Source organism: Apteryx rowi, unplaced genomic scaffold (assembly GCF_003343035.1).
Source record: "Apteryx rowi isolate R43461 unplaced genomic scaffold, aptRow1 scaffold_47, whole genome shotgun sequence".
In the NCBI taxonomy this organism is placed as follows: domain Eukaryota; kingdom Metazoa; phylum Chordata; class Aves; order Apterygiformes; family Apterygidae; genus Apteryx; species Apteryx rowi.
In genome coordinates, this window is record NW_020450727.1 from 3,683,110 (window position 1) to 3,706,256 (window position 23,147).

Sequence of the window (23,147 nt, forward strand, 5' to 3'; positions counted from 1 at the left end):
TCTTGTTTGGGGAAAAAGTGGTCCTGTATGAGGCATATTTCCTCTCTGTATTGGTAGCCTACGGCCAGCCAGGGATTGCCCTTATATTAGGTCCTTACCAGTGTCTCTGGAGAGTGTGTGAGGCTGCTAAAACCTAATCTTGCTGCTCAAGCACTTCAGCCTGGCCTCCTGTTGGGACATTTCATGCTTTCCACATCCTTCCTTGCTTCTGCACTGCTTTGCAGGAGAGCTGTATGAGCCAAGGGTACAGACCTGCTCCCTTCCTCAGAGAAGAGAGTGCTTTGGCATGACCTTGCCTGAGCAGAGCAGGTCCCCACAAGGAACTCTTCTTCAGTGCCATTTGGGATGGGTTTCACCTCTTTYGAGACCTTAGCAAGGGGCAGGGGCCACTATATCTTCATCTGTACTCAAGCTGAAGGCTGAGGTAGGTGACTAGCCCTATTCAGTCTTTGGAGCCAGGGGAACTTACAGTGCACTGGAGAATGGATGTCTGAATTCCCTTCTGAGTAGCCAAACAGGGAAATCCATTTAGAGGAACCTTGAGGGTARCACATGCAAGCTGGAGGGGTATCAGGTCACTTGTGGTGTAGCCCTCTTAGGTTCTTAGGAGACTTATTTGGGATTGGGATTATCCCATGCTAGAATTTTGCCTGGTCTCTCAAGGAAGTGAAACGAGTCACAGTTGCCTCAGCCATGCAGAGTACTTGTCTGTGCTGGAACTGACACACTCCCATGTCTGTTAAGGCTGAAGAAGAGTTAGTAAAGGCTCAGAAGGTGTTCGAAGAGATGAACGTTGATCTGCAGGAGGAGCTGCCTTCTCTGTGGAATAGGTAAGTGCTGGAGGTTTGCCCAAAGGCTGATTTGATGAGGTGAAGACCTAAGTTCTTGTATCACTGTACCCATTTCCCTGGGTTGGGTTTCTGCTCTTGTTTTCTGGATCATCTCAGAGCCTGTCCCCTGACTCAGGTTGACCCTGGGCTTTCTAATTYTGTAATTCATAGTTTTACTACAAGCAGAAGCTGTGTTTCTGTGCTTGGTCTGATTACTCCCTTTGTACCCCACTCTTCCCAGAAACTCTGCCAGCTCTGCTAGGCATTGACCCAGCTTCTACTGTAGACAGCAGATCAGAGAGCAGACAGGCAGGAGGGCTTGAAAGCCAAGTGCTGATTTCTGCCCTTGCTCCTTTTTTTCTCAACCTGGGTTATGCCTCTGCACACAAAAGACCAGTGTGTAGGCCTGGCTGAGGATGCTGCTGCAGGAGTTGGGAGGGATGTGGGCATCTGGGTGGTTACATGTGCAGAATGGTGATGCTGCTGGCCTTGGAGAGAGCCTCCCTCCTGCCATGGCTCCTCTGGCTGAGTACTGTGCTCTCTCTGTTGGCAGCTGGCAGACTGGCTAGAGGAAGGAGGGAGGCAGGCAGGCGGCTGCTGGGTTTTTAAGGATGCTGCAGGTGGTTCATAAGTTATGATTATCCAGCCAACCATTTTGCTTTCCTGTTAGTCTCTGTGCCTATCCTATGCTCTCTCACTCTTCTGCCCTTGAAGCAAACAGTTCACACTTATGTGCTTTTCCCTGGTGCTGAGGAGTGAATTAATTTCTGCCCTCCTGTCCCTCCCCGCCACCCAAATTTCCCCTGGCTCTCCCCACACCCCATCTGCATCACAGCCTCCATCCTTTTCCTTTCCATCACCCTCCCCCCACACACACACTCTCTGTATCTTTTTTTTTTCTGTCTTTTTCTTTGCACCTCCCTTTTCCTTTTGCCAGCAGAAAGTCAGATTCTGCCATACCTGCCCTCAGCTAGGAAATGTTTGCCCCATACCTGGCCTTTGCTGCATCACCCCCTCCACCCTTCTCTGCCACCCTTCCATTCCAGCATGCATCAGACCTGACAGAGTTGAGTTCAAATGGGAATGGTGGGTGGGAGGTAACAGAAGAGGCAGAATTGAAAGCTCTTGGGAGAGCACTGTGTTCATTGCATTCTTTTTTCTTGTTTTTCATTTGGCAGTCGTGTTGGTTTCTACGTCAACACATTCCAGAGTATAGCGGGCCTAGAAGAGAACTTCCATAAAGAAATGAGCAAGGTACAGCAACTGCCCATCCTGCTAGCCCTCACTGTTAATAAAAACTGATCACCAAACTAACCAATACGGCTAGAGAAAACAGAACATTTTCCCCACATCAGAGCAAAATGTTAACCTTCATTCTTTCTGAACCATGTGGGAGCAAAGTGGTCTAAGATGGTAGTGTAAAGGAATGGAGCACAGGGAACAGACCAGAAGGTCATGCTGCAGTGGGGAGTTTGTGTCACCTGGCAGGGCTCATTTGGGTACAGGACCTTGTTAGATCCACAGGGGGAGATGTCAGTTCAGGCCATCATCAGAGATGCCTGACATCTGTTTGCTAGCTTTGCCTGTCAGTAGGTTGCTATGAGCCCTTATCTAGCTCTGGGGGACAAGAACAGCAGGGAACAAATATGCCAGTCTACAACTGACAGATTGAGATGGGCCTTGCTTTGACCCCCATGAAGGCACTTGCCAGTAGTAACTTACTGCTTTGGCTTCTTTCCTACCCTGTGACCCAAAAGAAAGTTTTAAGTGCTTAATATGGCCTTTACATGGGCTACCAGTTGGCCATGGGTTGGGAATCACAGCAATAAGCAGTGTTTTTATCTGGTAGTAGGCTGGATTCTGGTGCTGGATGCCAGCACCCAACAGAGATCTCAGCACTAGTCTGTGGGAAAACCCCTCATTATAGCTTTAATTTACAAGTGTTTTCTTGTCGTCATTTTGCTTAAAAGTCAGAGAAGTGTGAGTCCCTTAGGTCTGTACACTGCCCCTAAGAATTACGTGTCCTCTGTATATGGTGCACCAGTCTTGATGGGCAGCTGGGAACCAAGCTGGAAAACTCCTTCATTCTCCGCCCCCTGGCAACAAGACAGCTGTTAAGCAAAGAGCAACATTATAGTCATTTAATTCCCAACAGTCAGGGGTCTGCTGCCTTGGTGTAATGCATCAATTTTGAGCCTTGCTGACATTTCATGGGGACCTTTCCAATTAATAGCCTGCTCTTCTCCGCTGAGGGACAAACTGATTGTTAAGGGCGGGGAGGATTATTATAATTATCATTTTTTTGCTGTTAACTTATATTTACCAAAAATTAGGAAAGGTGTCTGTTAGACAGGAATTCTCTGCTTGTGTGTGTCTTGGATTTTTATTTCTCTAGGGTTTTTGTATAAGAGCAGGGCTTTTGCTTTGTTCCATAAGAACCATCTGTTTCTTATTACTGCTGCAGCATCCAGTTAACTGCTGGTGTTGCCAGCAGGATGCCTCTGACAGTGACTACATTGGATCCCTCCTCCTACCAGTGATAAATCTGGCATCTCATCTTGTTGGTGACGCGGCTGTTTCAGAATAGGAGTATCTGGAGTGAATGTTCCAACCTTTGGTGCCAGCGAGAGTTTAATCCCTAATCTTGCATTTCTGCAAAGAGATCCAGATTCTGCCCATACCTAGATAGCCCAGGCAGCCCATGGAGTCAAGGCTTGCTGATGACTGAAACTGCAGCTGCCTTTAGTTCCACAGTCCAAATGGCCATATCCCAGCTTTATGAGCAGGTCTGAGGAGCAGCTTTGGCTACAAATCCAGAGTCAAGCTTCAATTCCAGCATGTAGACCATCAGGAAAATGCTCTGCCTGCTTTGCAATGGTATCTGGTGGGGGGCAGGTGATAGAAAGTCAAAGAGGATGGCTCATAAATGAGAGCATTCCCAAGAAATGCCAGCAACTCTTAACTATTTGAGTGCAGTAGCATTTTTTTTTCCCCCCCCAAAGGAAGAGTGGAAATGGATGGGGGCTGTCCTCTCTTGGGATAGCTGAGTGTGTGCACGTGTTTGGGCACAAGTCTGTGTTTGGCCAGCCTGTGCAGGCCAGCTCAGGGTTTCTTTTGGCACTTGGAGCTCTTTTCTCAATCTTTTTCTCTCTTGTTTTTGCATTTTGCAGTTGAACCAAAACCTCCATGATGTCCTGCTGGGCCTAGATAAGCAGTACTCAAGCAATGCCTTCCCTATTAAAGCACAGCCCAGGTCAGTAACTGTGGGAGCAGTATCTTTCCTTGGCAGGGGAGGAGGGACAGGCTGAGGCTGTGGTACAGGGAGGTCTCTTCTAGGTGCATTGAAACCACCATGTTGTCATTTGGGAAGCTATTTGATTGCCTGCATATAGTCAGCCGGTGCCATTCTGAGACTCCCTAAGGCATGTCCAAGGTTGCACCTGGGGCTGGCAGAGACAACACAAGACTACTTCCCTTTCTGTAATAGCAGCTGGAGGCCTAAACTTTCACTACATACCAATGTTTAGGCAACTAACTCTTGCCACTGCTGTTTTTAAAGTTGAATTCCGTGCACCAACACTGTAATTCTGTGCAGCCCTTTCTTGGTCCAGTTGCCCTGCACTCACCCCATTCTTTCCTTCAGAGCTTCCTCCACACACCTGCAACTTGTGATCTCTAAAGAGTCAAGATCCTATTTGTTTCCCCAGCCTCCTCTTTGGCCCTCCAAACTTGGAGCCTCCTGTTTGCCAAAGTCTTATGCTCCCCTGTGTATTGAAATGGGATGTGTTGCCTCCATGTGTGTTGTGCAGCCTCACTAATACGAGGCTTTCTAATCTCAGAACACCTCTGATCTGCCCGAGTGCAAGGAATGAGTGTCCTCCAGGCCTTTAGTTTCCTTTCCTTGGTTAGGTCACATCCTTTTTGGTTAACTGCAGATCTGCACATTCTCTCACACTGAGAAGGGAGGGAGAGGTCAGGCACTGGATGAGGCAGCGTCTGGCTCCCGTCCAAATGCGTGAGTGATGAAACAATGCGGTGCTCTGGCTTCCAGCTGCCGCTAATCCCACATGCCGGGTGAGCAGGAACGCAGCCCACGTCCTCAATTGATATATTGATGGAGGGGGGAGGTGAAGTCAGCATGAAGTAAGGGCAAGCTACAGTTTCAGCGCATTGATTTGGAAAGGCTAGATCAGCTGTTGAGACCTCTGTGCTCCCTTGTCTCACCTCCCTGTTTAACCCTGTTACAGTCGTGCATAGATGACTTGCGTGTCTTGTTCCAGTGTGGTGTTGGCTGACTTTAAAAGAGGACGCTCAAGTGAAATTTGGCCCCTGAATTTTGGATTGCTAACATCAGATTTCCAAGATGTTAGTAGAAATGCTTCTTGTGAAAATAATACCCTTTTCCAAAATTAGCACAAGGTGCCTGTTAGTCATCACAGCCCAAAGACTTGAAGACTTGCGAGGGGGCCATAGTGCACAGCCTTTTACTGCCGTGTGCCACCTTGTCTCCGATAGCAGCATCCACCAGAAAAGGATGAGGTAACGGGAAGGGTGAAGGTTGTAGCCATTGCTTTGTCCAGCTGCTTCCTCCTCCTTCCTTCCTCAAGGAAGTGATTGCAGGCTGTAGTGACAGCTTGGCCAAGACATGTTTATTATTGTTGTGGCATGAAGTTTCTGGCCTGAAAGAGCTTCCAAGAAAATAAATTACCTGTTGTCACAATTCCTGCCCACACAAACTGCTAGCTTCACCTGGGGATATAATGGGTGTCTCAGCTGCAGCTCTGCTCTCTTTGGCTGCCTGGGAGGCCACATGGCCATAAAAACAAAAATGAGCACACAGAGAGGAGCCTGGGCAAGTAGCAATTCAGCTGCTGCTGCTTCATCACTTCGTCCCCTGCTCAGGCCTCAGCTGAGATGTCAGACTCGCCCTAAAGCAGCTCTGTTCCCCTGAGCACAGTGGAGCAGAGGCTTTTAGGAGTATGTATCAAACATTTGCTAGGACAGTAGATGTTTTAGGCAGACCAGGAAATGTAGTGAGGCACTTCTGTCATCCACCACATCTGGCCCCCCATTGTGGTGATGTTTTAAGGCTGTTTGTAGGGCTGGAGCAGCACCATGCAGGAGGAAATACCCATTACTGTTCTGATGGCCCATTGTGGCATGCATTAAGAGCAGATGCTTCCCTAACTCTTCTCTACTGGGAAGGGGTTTGGGGATGGATACAATAACAGGAAATGAATTAGGAAGTGTGAGAAGAGAGGCATTTATCCTTTTACATGACCACAGCATCCTTACTACAGAAACCTTACTGTGGCTGACGAAATCAGCCTGGCTACATAGTACAGTAGCACAAACTAGCTGCTGTGTTTCTAGGGACCTCAGACATGTATCTGAGATATGTTTTTGAAAGTCTTTGAACATTCAGGGCTGTCAGATGTCTGGAAGACCTAGGAGATCTGTAACATTATAATATGATCAGACAAAATTGGAAAGACATACTAGAAAAACTCTTGGTTTGGTTCCATGTTTAGGACTGTGTACACAGAGAGCATAAATGAAGGGGGCTTGTTCCCTATATACTAGTTATATACAGGGGAGAGTGGGGAACTGATTATCTGTGAAAAAGGACATTTACAGTTCCCTGATGGTCTACACAGCTACCTTTTGCTGCTTGTCCATATGCATCCTGGCCCCATGTTCCAAAGAGCAGGGAAAGCTCTTTAATTTGCTCATATATATGCAAATCTTTGACAGGCACAAAGAACTTTTTCCCACCCTCTCCAAACCAGGACAAAAGTGTCTACAAACCACAAGGAAATGTGTGTTTGTGTGTGTGTGTGCGTGCATGTGTGCACACATGTATGTGAGAGAGGAGAGCTTGTCATCTCAATAACAGGGAGTTTTGTGGCACCAAGTGAATGGGTGCTTGGAAGCTTAACTTTTCCTCCCTGGTTTGACTGTGCCATCCTGTAACGGAAATGATTTGCGTGCCATCTTCAACAGAAAGAAAACTAAACTGTTCGCCAGGCTGAGGAAAAAGATGAGCAGGTACCGGTACGAAGAGCAGCATTTCGATATGTGTTTGATTTAGTTTCTAAAACTGGAGGGGCTGTTGCTGGATTCTAACAGCCTGGCACGTGTTAACTCTGTGATGGGAGAGGGGTCTGTTGCATGATACAATGTGTTCATGGCCTGTTGGGTCCTGCTGAGATCTCTCTGTATCTGGATAATCCCATTAACTGCTTGTGTGCCTGGTTCAAATCCTTGCTCCCTTTCCTATCCAAGAAGGCAGTCTGAAAGCACGGACATTGTGTCTGTTCAGCTGTTTCTGTGTGACTAAAAGTGTGGTAGTGTTTTTTCCATGGGGATTGGGGGCAGCTTTGGTATTAACAAGATCTTATTTTACCTAGTGGGGTCTGCCCGTTTGTCTGAACAGTCTGAAATGCTCTGTTCTCATTCCCTGCCTGGCCAGCGAGGACCAGTGGGCAGGCCTTTCTTACTGAAAAGGTCCTGTCCTAGCTACCTGTTGTGCTGGGGGGATTATGAGCTGGGAGAAAGACACTTGCAGCTTTGCTCCTTACTTGCTCCATTCTTGGGGATCCCCACAGTCTTCCTCCATCCATTTAAAAATTATGTAGAGCCAAAGGAAAGGGAAAACCTTTTGTCTAGTGTAAAGTGAAGTATCAGCATCTTGCCTTTCAAGACAGTGATGGCATTGATTTACTGGATAGCTCCAATGCCTAGAGTTACAATAGTCAAGGCCAAGGACTCTGACAAGTACATGCTCTGGAGCAAAGTGGGAATTGCTGCATAATTGTATAGCAGCTTCCCCTGTTTCTTGGTTTCCTTCATCTTGGTGTTGATATTCCTTCCATGAGGTCCTCACAGGAAGAAAAAAATCATTATAATTCTCAAGGTGATGTCCTGCCTAGTGATGAAAACAAGCGCTGGTGAACTGGAATCCTTGCTTTCTTGTCCCAGCTTCCCATTCACTGGTGCAAGTCACACAACCCTTCTTTTTGTCTCTACTGTGCATCCTTTGTAAAATGGGGGATTGGATGGAAGAGAATGATAATTTTACAGGGAAGCTGGTAGGCAAAACTTGATTATATCCTAAAATAGAAAGCAGTGAATGAATGTCATGTGTTGTTAACACTCTGAAGTCTTCTACTATAGGAAAATGACTGTTCACACAAATACCTCTCTGGATGTCTGTCTCTCAATTTGGTCAGATGAGACCAGGCACGGAGGTGCAGCATTTCCAGTCATTGTTGCTAGCCCAGGCAGAGGCTACAGCAGAGGGAGAGCTAGTAAATCCCATCTGGATAAGCTCTAACCACAACTTGCTCTCGCTTTGCCCAGAGAAAGTCTGACTGGCCCAGGAGTAAAGATATCTGACCTGGGCTGTGCTGGGATCCCTGCTGGCAGAGCAGCTGCTAGGGTGACAGGGAAATGTGCAGCTCCTGGCACAGGGAAGGAAGGTGCTCTGGGTCTTGGTCACTGTTTGATCTGCAGCATGAATGTATGTTTGTGCCACTGTACATCTGGGTGTGTAGGTGCTATTTTATTTATTTATTTATAATTATTCAGTGCTCAGTCCACTTTGGTGCTAAAAAATAAATTACTTCTGGCTAAAAGGTCCTGTCTGAGCCTCTAGCTGAGATGCCAACCTTTCCCTCCGCCCTCCCCCCCTTCTTCTTTTTAACTTGGCAGGAGGTGACTAGTCTGTTTTTACCATGTTGGAAAGTAGGTTCCATCCTCTAAAGCAGGATTGTTACAAGCACATGGGAACCCCTTCTGCAGATGTTAGTCTGATCTTCCAGAACAGATGAAGCAGGCCGAGGAGGGGTCTGGAAACTCAACACTAAAAGAGACTGTGGGATTTTGGCTTTTCCTTCAACAGTAGTAACTAACTGCATTAGACTCTATTCCTAGCTCTTGATTTGTAGATGAAAGGTGACACCTCTCTCCCTTCCCTGCCTGATATTCCTGGATTTGGCAATGCTTGCCAGTCAGTCATGGGAAGGGAAAAAATAGAGCAGTCATCTTGTTTTGGCTTTCCTTTTACTCGTGTTCAGTCTGTGAGGGGACAGTCCCACATTCCTGCTTTCCCTGTGTGTCCCGGAGGAGGTAATCAGTTTGGAGACAGAGTTTTGCACTGCGTGGGGCAGTGTGTGTTCCCCTGGGAACTGTGAAGCCCACAGGTTCCTAGTGACAGGCTCAGTTGGTGCTGGTCTGACTAGCTAAGTGTGTGCAAAGCAGCAAGTGCAGGAATGAAGGTGCCACTCGGGGGGCTGCAAAAGGCTCAGTCAAAATTAGCACTGGCATTTTCCTAGGGGGATCAGCCAACACATCAAACAAGCTGTAAATAGCAGTGACTTAATGAGGGCTTTAGCGTGGGGCCCTCTCAGCCCTTGTAGGATGAGTGAAAGAAACTGGGCTGCCTCTCATGTGGGAGCCTTTCACCGTTATACCTCCAAGTAACGTCACTGCCAAGCACCAGAAATAACAGTCACCTAAAAGCTGTTTTTATGGAAATGAGTGTGAACTCCTCCCTCACCTGAAGAAATGGTAGGTGGAGAAGTCTACCTTTGTGTTGTTTGGCCAGCCTGACCAGTTGATAGCTAATCCTCCCAGTGTTGTTTGAGCATTTGAGAAGTCCTGGCAAGCCAGCTGTAGGTCACTGTGTTCCCCATCTCCCCCAAAGTGCTTTCTATTCTAGGGAGAGTGATATGTATTTTTTTTTTCCTGGTTCCAGCACCAAGGGACATTTTTTTCCCATCTGTCCAAACAAAATAGTTAGCTTGATGAAAATCTTCCTCATCCCATCCTGGGTTTTTCCTAGGTTAATGCATTGGCTTTTCCCACATTTGAATCCTTGCACATGCACTTACCTCCTACCTTGAGGCATCTCCCTGCCCTGATTGTTTTTCTGTCATAGGCAGTCCCAGATGATCCATCTCCATCCTTTGGATCCTTTTGCAGCAACCCTCATCAGGGCAGGGTGCTGTTGTGGGTCTCACTCTGAGAATCCAAAAGGTGGTGCAGTGGGATTCAGACCTGCGTCTTCTATGAGCCTGGGCTCGGCAAGTTCATTGCTTCAGCCTCAGACAATGCTATAATGATGTTGCCGTGGGAATGGTAGCAAGACATGCTTCTCCTGAAATCATTTCTGGGCTTGTGTGCTGCAAATGAGTTGTATGGAGCCTGCTGTTTCATGGTGACTCTCATTTAGAGCAGGATTTCCCTACCTTCACCCTCTGACCATTACTTCTTTTAATCTGTAGCACAACCCTGGCATTGTCCCAGAACCCTTCACACAACCCATCGTGTTGAAGTGATTTCTGGGATCTGTGAGGAAGGACACCGCAGGCATATCCAGTCACACTGAAGAGCTATGGGGGTTGGCATTCAAGTTCGTCACTCCTCTTCCCTTTTCCCCCTTCATTGCCCCTTCTCTCCTCAGCCCGTATGTCCCCTGGATGAGAGCTGCTGGCATAGAATGTCTTTGGGTTTGCTGCATCGTGTTGGTGTGCTGCTGGCATCAGCATCATCAGGAACATCTGACCTGCATGTGGACATGAGAGCAAGTGCTTTGTGGGGGAATGTGTGTGGTGTGTGTATATGGGGGGGAAATGGGTAAGGAAGAAGTGAATGAAGAGGGCACAGGGAAGCTTGAAGACTGCAGTGCCAAGCAGGGGAAGACGCTTGCTTGGAAGGGGAGGTTTGTTGAATTTTCTTGCTGTCCCTTTCTCCTCTTGCTGCCCCCTACTCATGAGTGTTTAGGAATGAGGCCTTCATGCATGTTAGCCAATGACTGCCAGACTTCAGGCATCCTAGTGTGAATGGATGTACATCTTGGGAGCTCTGAGCTCTCTTGGGACACGGTGAAGAGGTAATCTTTGTGGTGTCTCCTCACAGTCAGGTCTACAGTGCTCCAGTCTGGCTCCATGCCAGGATTTATTGTCTCAAGTTGTAGAAAGGTTCTGTTTCTTTCAGCCTGATCCCAAGGCCTTTAACCTTGCAAGAGCTGCAGCTTCATCTTTATGAGTGGAGGCAAACATCACTCCCGGTAGTTGAGGTTGCCCAGTCCTTTTGCAATATTCTGTAATATTCCATTTTCAGCTGTGTATAGTTTTGCCAAACTGTAACCACTTGTGCTAAAGTATCCCCTGCCAGTGTCTGTGCACTGCATGACTTGAGATAAGTTCATTAGTTGCTTTTTGGGGAGCTGAATTTCACCCAAAATGAATCAGCTATTCCTGAGAATAAGGCCAGAAAATGGCTTTACTTTTATCCCTTTTGAAATTCTCTGGTAACCAGCTTTTTATTAAATCTCTAATGTTGCTGTACTTTGAAACAGGCTCGACATTTGGCTGGAGCATGCYCTTACGGCAAGGCGTATGCCTCTTGCCGTTCCTGTGAAAAATCTGTCCAAATCTGGCCAAGTTATGAACCAACAAATGCCATTGGCACGTGCTCCTTACATCTTAATTCCCTGAAAAAACCTTCTGACTATGTGTCAGAAACAGTCCTGGGAGAATGACCAATTGGGAAGGCAGGAGCAGAAGGGGTTCATCACTGGGAAAAACAGGCTGAGGAGCTTTTCCRTACTAGAGAACTCTCTTTTAGTTTCTACTGTCTAGAGGAATATGATGTTCTACTATTAATGTGTTAGCTCTGCATGGTTTATCTATTGATCACAACCCATGTGGGTGGCAGTGCAGCACCTCACAAAGACATCTTTGGCTGTACATTTTTTAAAAATAAATGAGCTGTGCAAAATTCCTTTCCCCCTCTGCTTTCCCAGTATTAAAAGTCCATCATGTAACATCAGGCACTTAAGTTAGGATCTACCAGAATTAAGGATGGCCTGGGTTATYTTCTGTATCTGAGGCAAGGTGTATCCATGCAGTTGGAATTTAGTGGCTTAGCCTGCTGCGCAGTAATCCTGCTGCAGGGTGTTGGGCTGCAAGTGACTCAGCAAAGACGCTTCTCAGAAGCTTATAGAGGCGTCAGTTTTCTYGATCACGCATCTGGGCAGTGAAGCAAAGAGATAACAGAGGCTACTGATCTGTGCTGGTTAGCACAACTCCTCAGTTGAGGCCTGTCTCAAACTTTTTTTCTCTCTCTTCCCTTCAGTGATAGCACCCCAGGGAAAGCAAATAAAAGCCCCTCACCTCCGCCAGATGGATCCCCCATCACCAGCCCTGAGACCAAGACTGTCAACCATGAGCTGGAGCCGTCCTCTTTGGAAGCACCTGGGGCAAGCATCCCAAAGTCACCATCTCAGGTAGTGTCCCCTTGACATTGACCACACCTCTGCAGTTTGACCACTGATGGCACAGGCTCCATGAGTCAAAGACCTCCATCCCTTGCTTGTTTTGACGTCTCTTGCTACTGAGCACAGAGAATATGAGATGACAGTTGTTCCCCATCAGTGGGGGCAAGCATGATGTTTCTGAGAATACAAGTTGCTCCTAGGTCTTCTCTATATCATATAGGAAAGAACTAAGCTGTCTCTGAATTCCTCTGTAGGGGTTGGAATATGACATGGGAGACCCAGTAATAATATATTTTGCCGTCTAGTAGGATGGCTAGGAGGAGTTAGGGAGGATGAAGTTATACTAGGCTAGGAAATTTGTTCTTTACATTCGAATTAACTTGTGTAATTCAGTGGTCCAGGTTCTTCCTGAAAACTTCCCTGATTCAGGAGGGTATGAAAAAAAAAGTTTAATATTGATATGGATAAGGAGAACAACTGTGTTTTATATAGTATCATACTTTAATCCCAAGATAAAATATCATGTAAAAGATAAAGTCATTCAGTTCTTATGCTATGAAGAAATCAAGTSAATACCTGGAAGCAGATTGTCCGTTACTGGGTTCTCATACCTTCTATGTGACCTTTGTTAATCCTTTTCTTACACTGGAGACACCCAGTGGCATGTTTAATATAGAAAATGTAGCTGTTGCTACTCAGCACATCACATTACATGTTTTACTTTGGGATTTAAGGAAAATAAAACTTTTGCTTCCTTTTCCCATTCCCCTATTTCCCCAAGTAGGGGAAAACACAAGCAGGGGCACAATAGTAACTAGGCMAAATTCATGTCTGGTGCCAATCCTTGCATTTCAGTAAGTGGGACGCCAGGAAGGAGTCTCCAGGAAGAATTAAAGCTGTGAGGGGTTCTGGCCAAACTGGTAAGAAAAGGCCTAGCACTCCCAAAAAGTCATGGATGCAACCCAGAACTTCCTTCTTGTTGTCACAGATAGCAGTGTGATTCCAAATCCAGGCCTGTGGTGTAGGCACTTTCCTTTTTCTGGGTAGTCTCTCATGATATTTTCTCTCAGCTGTATTTTTGATTTTTACCAGGATCTGGGGGGAAAAAAAAGGATGCTTGTACATTGGCAAAAATGTCTTTCACAGCCTTGTGAGATGTGTGGATGCCTGGCAGTGTCTTTCCAGGACTTTTCTAGGGTCTCTGCACTGCTCAGCATTGCACGGTGTGGAGTAGCTTCCCCATAGCTCTGGCTAGGACCTTTGGAATAGGGTATGGGAGAGGATAGTATGCACACTCATATCTTCCTGGGACTGCCTTCCTGTTTTTTCAGACATCTCCACATCTTGATAGAAATTTGGAGCAAGAAGTTGTACGGATTTATTGAACCTTTCACTGAAGACTTCACTCACCCTGTCTGTGGACTTGTCTTGCTGAGTTTGGCTTCTTCTCTTTCCTTTAAATAGCACACATTAGCCTTGTTTTTTGCCAGGCTGCAAGTGCTTGCTTACTGACTTGCTGGCCACAGGAATGGAGGCTGGAGGCACCCCCTTGTTAAGCAAGCAGAATACTCAAAGCCCTATCTGTAACATTAGATGGGCCAAAGGCAAGATTTAAATGGTATTTGTAGCTTATGCTGCCACCGTCTGGCAGCTCTTTCCCTATCTATATTAATTAACTTTCCTAGGCCTTGCTACAGTGAAGAACAAGAGATCCACTCCATATCTCACTAGGTGCTGAGAGATGAAGCTGGCTCCAGAGGGAGGGTTGGTAAGAAAGGGGTTTTATACTCAAAGCTAAGCCTGGAGCCTATATGGACCAAGACTTGAAACTCAGTGCGTGTCAGCTTGCCAGCCAGCTGGAAAGCCCAAGGGTCTACTCTGTCAACAGTGCTCAACTTGAAGACGGAAAGCTTAATGGATAGCATTACTTTTGAACTGTAAGTGACTTGTTCTAGGGTGGTGAGGATGGAGCAAAAACCAAAGAGCAAGTGCAGTTCTCTGGCTATTTCCTTTCTGTCTCATATACCAATGCAAACACTAAGCAGAGGCTGTGGAGAGAAAGGCAGCAAAACAAGAGAGACCAAATAAGTGTTAACTAGATTTTTAACTGTTCCCTGTGCCAGCTGTATCTCTTACACTCCTGCTGTCCTTTAATTCTCGAAAACAGCTTATTTCTGTCTTTTGGAAGAAGCAACTGCTAGCAGCTCTTTGCACTGAGTAATCTGATGATGGTACAGGACTTCCTGGGTCTATGAAATTTCAAAGGTCAGACTTTTGCTCTCAATTACACCACTGAAACACTGTGATGACACTTCTGAAATCAATTTAACTGTGTTGAGTTTAGACTGATAAAGCTCTGTGGGGTCCAAGAACAGCAGAAAGAATTTAGGGGATTCATTTTATTCTAGGCAACAAAGTTGTTCTTGATGCTTAGTCTGTTTCTGGATGTAACTTAATGGCCAATATGCAGTCCTGTTATCTTTGAGAGGTGGTATTAGACTGCTGTTGGAAATGTGCTGGACACTATGGAAGTGGTGGCCTCCAAGACACTAGTGCATATGAGAGCACAGAGGACTGAGTATTTTAGTGAAGTAAATAGCGGAAGAATCAGAATCTTTTTGGCTTAGAGTTTGTAATTGGAGCTTCCCTTTTCTGCAGATGGTGGCACTGTTCTGAGAACAGCTTTTCCTTGAAATTTCTGGTCCCTCCTGCAACTGACAGGCAGGGGATATTTTGGGAAGGGATTGTTCTTAGGGAATATGGACACACTACTTCCTGGAAACAGTAAAAAGCTGGAAGTGAAAACACTGCTGTCATTATTTCCCCTAGCCAGTTATTCAGTAGAAAATGTGTGTTTTCAATCCCATTGGCACTCTCTGAAGGAGGTTAACACATGAGAAAACTGGGTATATTTGTAGCAATCTAAAATAAATGCCTTGTGGAGGTCAGTTACATGCTGGAGGAATGTAAACACAGGACTAGGAGTTGGGGACTGCTGTGTTGGAATTCGGCCTGATGCTGATGTACTGGGTGTCCATTGTCAGGTCACTATGTCTTTCTGATTTGGGATCCCAGGTACAATGAGAAGATCAAGTAATTGTAAAAAACATTGCAGGCTGCAAGCTTTATCATTCCTGAGTGCTGCTRTGGTGCTGGAACTTGTATGGCTGTTTTGTTCCAACACAGTAGCAGCTTCTTGAAGGTTGGTTTGATCTAGAAATGAGTGATGAGCCTTGCACACAGCAAAGTGTGAAGAGGGTGTGGATGGGTTGGCCTGACCTTCAGGGGGGATCTAYCACAGCTTCCCACGGTGGGTGAACACACTGTCAGGCTGAGTCCTTTCAGCATTATAGGAGGTATTAGGATGGATTAGAGTCATAGGGTCAGACTTTGCTATTCCTTCTCTGGGCTCTCCATTTGGGAAACACTTGTGACTTCATTAGTGTCAGTGCTGTCCCTTGTTGGTGAAACTGAGAGCAGAGTTGGGCCCACAGCAGCCATGGCTTCTCAGGAGTTTGGATTGTTCTTACCCAAAACTAAGATGGGATAAAGCTCCATTAGGAGCTCCTTCTGACCTTTCTTACAGTACATTGATACCTGACAACCAGTGCTGGGCAGATCAGAATCTGGCCACATGGGCATCTATCCATAATAGGACAAATTAAGTCTTGTCTCTCATTCCCTTGGATCTGGTAAGTATGGCAAAGGAAGGCAGTGCTGGTCTGGTCTATTGAATTGCATTCCCAGTAACTGATGTGCTCCCTTCCCAGTGTTTCTTTGGAAGGTTGCACATGCTCTAATTATGTATGCATGTCCTGTCAATGCATATTAATTTTGTTACGCTTCTCCTCTGCAGAGAGAGACTGGCCCACAGCTGAAGTGTAACTAATGATGCCAAACCTTCTCTGGAGGCGTGTGGTTGTTTTTGTTTTGTTTTGTTCTGACCTTCACCTTCCCTCCTTTCTCCAGATGGAGTTGAGTGGACCCTTCTCTATGTCTGTGTTTGTGATTTCCCCCACCTTCAGTTTTGGTGGCTAACCTGGTTCCTGTCTTTGGTTTTTTTGGGTGTCACCATCTGTGCTGTGGCCGTGTGCTCACTTGCATGCAGCTGAGGAAAGGGCCTCCGGTGCCTCCGCCTCCAAAAGTCACCCCCTCCAAGGAGATCAAGCAGGAGAACATCATCAGTCTGTTTGATGACAATTTTGTCCCCGAGATAAGTGTGACAACCCCCTCGCAGGTTAGCTGCTATGCCCTGCCTTATATTTGTCTGCCTCTGAACTTCTTCCTTTGACCTTTCTTGTCTTTGGAGGTGTCATGCCATGAAACCTGGTCAGGCAAAGGGGGAAGGGAAGGGAAGGTCAATATTGGACATCAGATGACAGAGGGATAGGAAGTCATCTTAGAGGGGAGGGTGGCTAGAAAGCAGCTTTAACCAGTATGCTGCCCCTTGAGAGCTTTCATGTGYAGAAGAAACAGGAGGAATGCAACTGGTGAAGAAGCCACCAAATTATCACTGCATTTGTTCAGCAAGCAGGTTTAAAGAGTACAAAGTTTATGGCTCCCCTTGTATCCCTTATCTCCAGCCTTTCTGATCCTGGGTGCGGATGAAGGATATGTTTTCTGCTTTTGTACATCCACAAATGCTGATATGGCATCTCTCCCAGTTTCAGGAGAAGGCAGCTCTGCACTCTCAATGCATTTATACATGAGCTTTGTGGCAACTTATAAAGCCCAAACCTGTGCAGGAAAGGCCAACAGGAATTGCATGAATTTCCCTTTGCAGAGAATAAGTGGCCCCAGTTTAGSTAGGCAGGGCTGCACCTGTTGTAAATTCAGGACTCCTGACATCTCAGTCTGTTGCTCTTCGTCAACCAACAGTTCCCATCAGAATGTTTCTTTCCAGTGATGTGGCACATTTTGAAGCCCTGAAAATGGAATAACAATTTCAAGTAATAGGTTTTCCTCTTCTCTTTCCTTTTGATTTATATCACTGTAGGAGAGGGTATCCAGGTGGGGAATTCTGTGTTGGATCCATGAGAATGACAGTCCTTATATATATAGGAGCCTGACCAGTTTTCTGGCTGCATCATGAGATACCTGCATCTTTTTTATTTTTTTAATACATACATACATACATATATATATATATATATTTCTGAAATGCTTAAAGCACAAGTAATGCCTCTAGCAATGCTCATCTGTGATTCATTCCAGAACTTTTCCATGTGTCATGCTGTTCCATTGCCTCTGGTTTGCCACCTTCCACCCAGCTGCCGAGGAGCAGAGACAGAGTAGGGAGGGAAGGAAATCTGTGTCAAAGTTTGCATGGCAATAAACAAAGCTGGCAGAGCAGACAGATAATTTGACAGCAGTGTTGGAAGAGGGGAAAACCACAGGCAGTGGAGCAACTCTAYCGTTCTCTCCTATACTTCTTTCTCCTGTATCATAATGGATAGCTCTGTCTGCCCCATGGTTTGTATCATGTGTTTCCATGTGAATGCCTGCCCTTAGCCAGATGTCCTCTTCTGCATCTGATCAGTGCCATGACCCCGAATGGGATCTGCTATGACATTCAAACAGATGAGATTTCTGAGGGAGAACCACGCTTGCCAAAACAACCTTCACTGGAGCACCCAACAGCCATTAGCATTCAGTGCATTGGTCAGGGCCGTTCCTGTCAGATGTCTTTGCTCCAATGAGCTGTCTTGTGGGAGAGCTGGGTAAAAGTAAGGGGTGCTAGCCCTTGCATATAAGTCTTAAATGGCAGGTAAGAGTCTTCCATGACTAGAAGCTTTGGTGTCCTACCACCAAGAAAKGTAAGGATTGGGATTGAACCTCTCTGGAGGCCTGGATGGAGGAGTGTACTGGAATACCAGTGGGTTTTAGATTACTGGTCAGTGTTTATTATTCTGAGATGGAAGAGCTTGGTTYCTTGTCTTCGTGCCTGTGGATATCAAAAAGAGCAGAAGATGTTCATAAGGGAAGGAAAATCTATCAAGAGATCAGGATAAGAGGAAGTTAGAGGAAGTGAAGATGATAGCGGTGTGGGTTGTATGCAGAAGACTTTCTCTTAAATTGAATCTCTTGGTACCTTCCAGGAATTTTTCCATGGTGAGACTGTGAAATAACTGCAGGAAACGACCCGACAAACTTGGTGTGTTGTTGGAAAGATGGTTGAAGCAGTAGGGCCAGCAAGCTTGGAAGGTTAGTGGAAAGGGGGCAAATCTGCTTTTGGACTGAACAACTTCCTCTGAAGCTAAGTAGAAAGGAATGTCTCACAGTGATTAGGTTAAATCTAAAAATGAGAAATGATAGTTCAGTTTTGAATACTGATGATTCACTCACTTGTTGTGACTGTTCTATTAATGGTAGTTAGCAAATGTGCCATCAGTGTCTGTCTAGTGTGTTATTCAAAGGAACTTATTCTGCTGACTTTGAAGAGAGTAGCAAAGCCTCTCAAATTTATGCTGTGTTAGACTAGTGTGTGAGTGATTCTTGAATGTCCTGAAATGGAAAAGCTTTGGAAAAAGCATTTTTGAATTGGGGAGTGATTTGAATTCCTTAGCTAGAGTAGCAGTGAGTTGTCATATTCTGTGTCTCTGGGTGTTAGAGGGAGGTAGGAGCTTTGGGGGTTATCTCTGAGGTCCCTCAGACTTTATTCCAGAAACCTGAATGTTTTTTTGCCTGGATCTGTGTTCCTGAGATAAGTGGTGTGGGTGGTGGTTCTTCAGTAAGTGACTGGGGGAGTCYGTCCTGAGCCATAAACACTTAAGTAGCTGCATGAGCTATGGAGCATAGCTGTAAATAGAAGAGAGACCTTTCTGATCTGGCAGTGGCAGTGATTCTTTTGACCATAGCAGGTCAGGTGCTTACACTGTGTGAGCTCATTTGGGCAGGTGAGAAATTGAACAAGGGTTGAGTCCCGAGGAAGAGACAAGTTTGATTTGCAGTGGTTCCCATTCTGTACTGCCTGTGACTACAGGTACTAAACAGTCAGGAGTCACATCAGGTTTTTGCGTTCTCACCATGTCTTCTGCGCTCGCAGCCTTAGCTTCTGGATGTCACATACCCTCTCTCTCCTGCGTGTGTGTGTGTGTGTGTGTGTGTGTGTGTGTGTGTCTAATGCTCGTACTGCTTTTCTTCCTCACTGCTGCCAAGTTTGATGCCCCTGGGCCCTTCCAGGAGGGAGCCAGCCTGTTGGATCTGGATTTTGATCCCATTAAACCAGATGCCACTGTGGGGAAGACCCCCACGTCCACCTCCCAGGTTGGTTCATATCACTGTTCCTTCTCACTTCATAACTGACTTGTTGCCAAGTGTGGCAGGACCTGCACCCATGTGAGTGTTAATGTGGACCTGAGCTTCTGGGTGACTGGGCTGGATGCCCAGGCCTGTGCTCTGCAGATTGGCACCTTTTGGCCATCTCTGCTGGATGTGTAAGTCCAATGAGGATCAATTGACTATAAGCCAGGTCACAGCCTAGCAGTGGGTATGTGTAGGATGCTTGTGCTTTCAACTGATAGTCTGTCGATTGATAATTTAACTTTTAATGTATGTCCATCCCTAGATTAGCATCCTCTGTATGCTATATGGATTTAAACCCTTCCTCTGTGGATGGGGATTCAGCCTCTGCTCCGTGCTCCTGCCACAAATTACTCTCAAAGGGATTTTTAAGAAACGAAGTCTTGGATAATCTGCAGTTACTTAAGTTGGATAAATCTGTAGAGAGATATTCAAGTGATATGAAGCCCTTCTTTTTCTGGGTATAGCATAGCCTCAGTTTGTAGTTAAGAAGTGGCTTCTTCCCTGAGCATGTTGCTGCATGGTTCAGTATCACATCCAGCCTGTGCCTAGTCTTGCCCACTATCAGAGGCAGATGGACCTACAAAGACTCTGCTTCATTTTCCTGTCTAAATGGATGGAGGCTTTGAAATGCATCCTGAATTTGGCTATTGTTATTCACCCAGACTTTCCATTTCATACTCAAAGAAAGGAGTATTTTTTGCTAATTTGAACCTGTGGTTGCCATATATTTGTAATAATAATTTGTAATAAACATAATTGGGGTATTAACAGTATTTCTTCAGTATCATAATGTCAAGTAGGCCTGCAGACTTCAGTAGTAGACAGAATTTTGTAGCAGTAGAAAGCTGTCTATTAGGTGTGCGATTATTCTAAATAGAAGTACTATATTTTCAAGATGCTAGTTCTCAGTACAGGTCAATACAAATCAATTTTCCAAAGTACTGCTTTTTGGAACTTTAAATGAGCAGATTGGCACTTTTTGTCTGTTTGCATGATAGAATGAGCTACATGCCAGAAGATGTTTTTGGTTTTTTTTCTGTACTGGGATCTTCTTTCATCTGAATCACCAGTTATAACTTGGATAATGGGTATATTGCTATTGGATGAGTATAAATTTTCCTTAAAATGAAACAATTTGTTACCCTTCCAGCAAGCAACAAATATTACATTGAGTGGGGTTTTCAAAACTGCTCAGCAGTAGCTGATTTTTGGTACTAATGTATTCACTATTAAGTTAAGAAATCACTAAAAAGAGTGTGAAATCAATGCTTTCTAATAACAAGCACAGCTATACACCTATCACAAACCACACAGTTTTCAAAGGAGTCAAATTTGCTTTGTATGGAGCACTATAGCAGAGAGGTTAAGACATCTCACTACTGAGCCAAAGTTACAAGTGGAAGTCTTGTTCTGAAATCATGCCAAATCTGTGGGCTATGAAGGCATAGGAGCATATTTAACCTTGATAGACCACAAACTTGTGATTTTTTTTTTTCTGTCTGTGTGGTCTACCACTGATAACTGAATGTGGCCTGGCTGTTTCCCTTCCATATCAGAGGTAGGAGTTATCCTTACTCAAATGCCTGGGTGCTTAAATTTGACTGTGCCATGGGAAGGGGTGTATAAATTCAAGTACTAAAAAAAATTAAAAAATACTACAGAAGTAAGTGCTGTTGAATGTGTACATCTGCCTCAGTCTGATCAGCATGTATAATGTTTGTACTCACTGAAATAATCACGTATAAATATGTTTTTATTTTTGTTGCTCTTTGACATGCTTAGTCTTTACCTTGGGATTTATGGGAGGTAAGAACTTCATATGGCTTTCTTCTCTCACCATATRCTGTGAATGTGCCAGCACCATCTCTGTGTGCATCATCTGTTTTCCTTTCCCTCTCTRCTCTTCCTCTCTGCAACCCAACCCAGAATTGCTCCATGTGCTGCTGAACCCACTTTTGCATCTTCCATAAAGCCCCAGGACTGACTTGTTTGCAAGTCAGGTCTGGCACTCTCCCTCCACCAACAAATAACCGCATTTCCTTTCCCTACTGGCTTGCTTGTCTTTCCCTTGGCATGATGCTGTGAGCTTCTCCTCAAACCTAATCCCACTGTGGCATCGTGTTCTTTTGCCCCTACCCCACTGGCTCGTAAACGCTGTACATCCTGTTGGCCTCGATTGCATGTAATGCATATACCTGTCAACTGCCCTTATATTCACCTGCCTCTGGTCCTTACTGCCCGTACCATTGCACATACACATCTGGGGTTATCTGCAGTGCTTGCTGCTTATTGATCATCATTGCCAGAAAGGCTGAGTGAAATAGCTCAGCCTGYGTCTCCATTGTAAGCTAAGTGCAGGCCCAAGACTTACCTGGCATCTGCCTCAACCCCAGCTTTGGAGCTTGCTGAGAARAGCGAGCCTGCACATGCTCTGCATGTGTGTGCACCCAAGCCAGACACTCATTTACATGCTCTAAATGGATCAGGCCTGGTAGGGTCTTACAGTGCTGCAGACTACCCCATTGGGAGATATTTCAAGCACAGCTACTTTGAGCCCATCTGGACAAGCAGCCAGCAGCCTGGACAGAAAGTGCTTGGTCTGGATCTCCAGCCTGATTTTGTGCTGCCTGTATCCCATGGTGTAGATGTAAGCACATGACCTTGGCTTGTGCTGGGGAATTGAATCCCCACCAATGTTTTCATTCTCAAGGACCAGATCATCACCTAGAGTCAATACTAGGCAGGCCACAACTTTACCCTTGCTGAGAGTCTGGCCCAAAGACTCACTGTGGCCAGTGCTCCTTCACATGGGCCTGGGGGTTGCTGAGAAAGATGTTTCTCATGTGCATTTTATCAGTCATCAGTGTTTAACGTCTGTCATTTCCATTTAYGTCTACTGTCAGTCTGTCTTAAAAAGAAAGGAAAAAGTCTGTTTTCGCAAGAAATATCTCATGCCTTACAAGTGGATGGGCAGGGCTGAGGTATGGCTATAACCTGCTAGCAGGGCAGTGCAACAGAGTTGGGCCCCTGAGAAGCGTTGGATATTATGGACCTTTAGAAGGTTTCTCCTGCATTAGTTGAGCACTCAAATCACAAGCTAGAAAGCAAGCTCTGGTCTTGCTGTCTTTACTAGCTCTAAGTATCCCTGTGGTGGCAGGAGGAAGCACCAATGTGTCCTTAAGGATCACAAAATGACAGCTTATCTCTTTCTCTCCTCAAAGGCAAGTAAAGATTAGGAGAAAATCAAATAGTCCAACTCAGTTCTGGCTATTAGACAGAATGTGAATGGAGAGAAGCTGTTTGAACAAAATAAGGATCTACACAAACCTGCTGCCTTCTGTCTGTCATTTGTGGGAAGCAGAGGGAGTTTTAGTCATTAAATAAAACCAGATATTTTTTATTAATTGCTACCTTTGCTTTCCTGCTTAATATTGGAAGCAAGGAAGCTTGAAATACCTAAGAGCATTGGTGTTTCTGGCTAGACTCTGAGCAGGAGTTTCTGATGATGAGTTGTATGCATGAAACCACCAGGGAACCTCAAGTGGAGGTTTGGGTGTGATGGTCCTAGGTGGTATGCATGGGTAAATATAAGTACACCTAGCAGATGTATTCAGAGACCCCTAACTCCTCTAGGTGTTAACAGGATTTAGATACCTGACAGTCACTTGTCCTAGAGAGCTCGAAGCCTTGGTTATGTGGCAGATCTTGGATGAGACCCTATATCCATG

The 23,147-nt window shown here is 45.5% G+C and overlaps 1 protein-coding gene across 5 annotated transcripts in view; it reads left to right on the top strand.

Annotated features, from left to right (window-relative positions):
* The window catches only part of BIN1 (bridging integrator 1), a 104,786-nt gene that overhangs the window by 68,298 nt on the left and 13,341 nt on the right, over positions 1-23,147 (top strand). For 2 of the 5 annotated variants that reach the window (XM_026078115.1, XM_026078112.1), the window contains 5 exons: positions 745-830; positions 2,009-2,084; positions 4,001-4,083; positions 11,973-12,123; positions 16,223-16,351. In XM_026078115.1, coding sequence (XP_025933900.1) covers positions 745-830; positions 2,009-2,084; positions 4,001-4,083; positions 11,973-12,123; positions 16,223-16,351 — 525 coding nt within the window. Of the gene's footprint in view, positions 1-744; positions 831-2,008; positions 2,085-4,000; positions 4,084-11,972; positions 12,124-16,222; positions 16,352-19,272; positions 19,381-23,147 lie in introns of all 5 variants that reach the window. The other 3 variants (XM_026078116.1, XM_026078113.1, XM_026078114.1) reach the window with 2 other exon arrangements.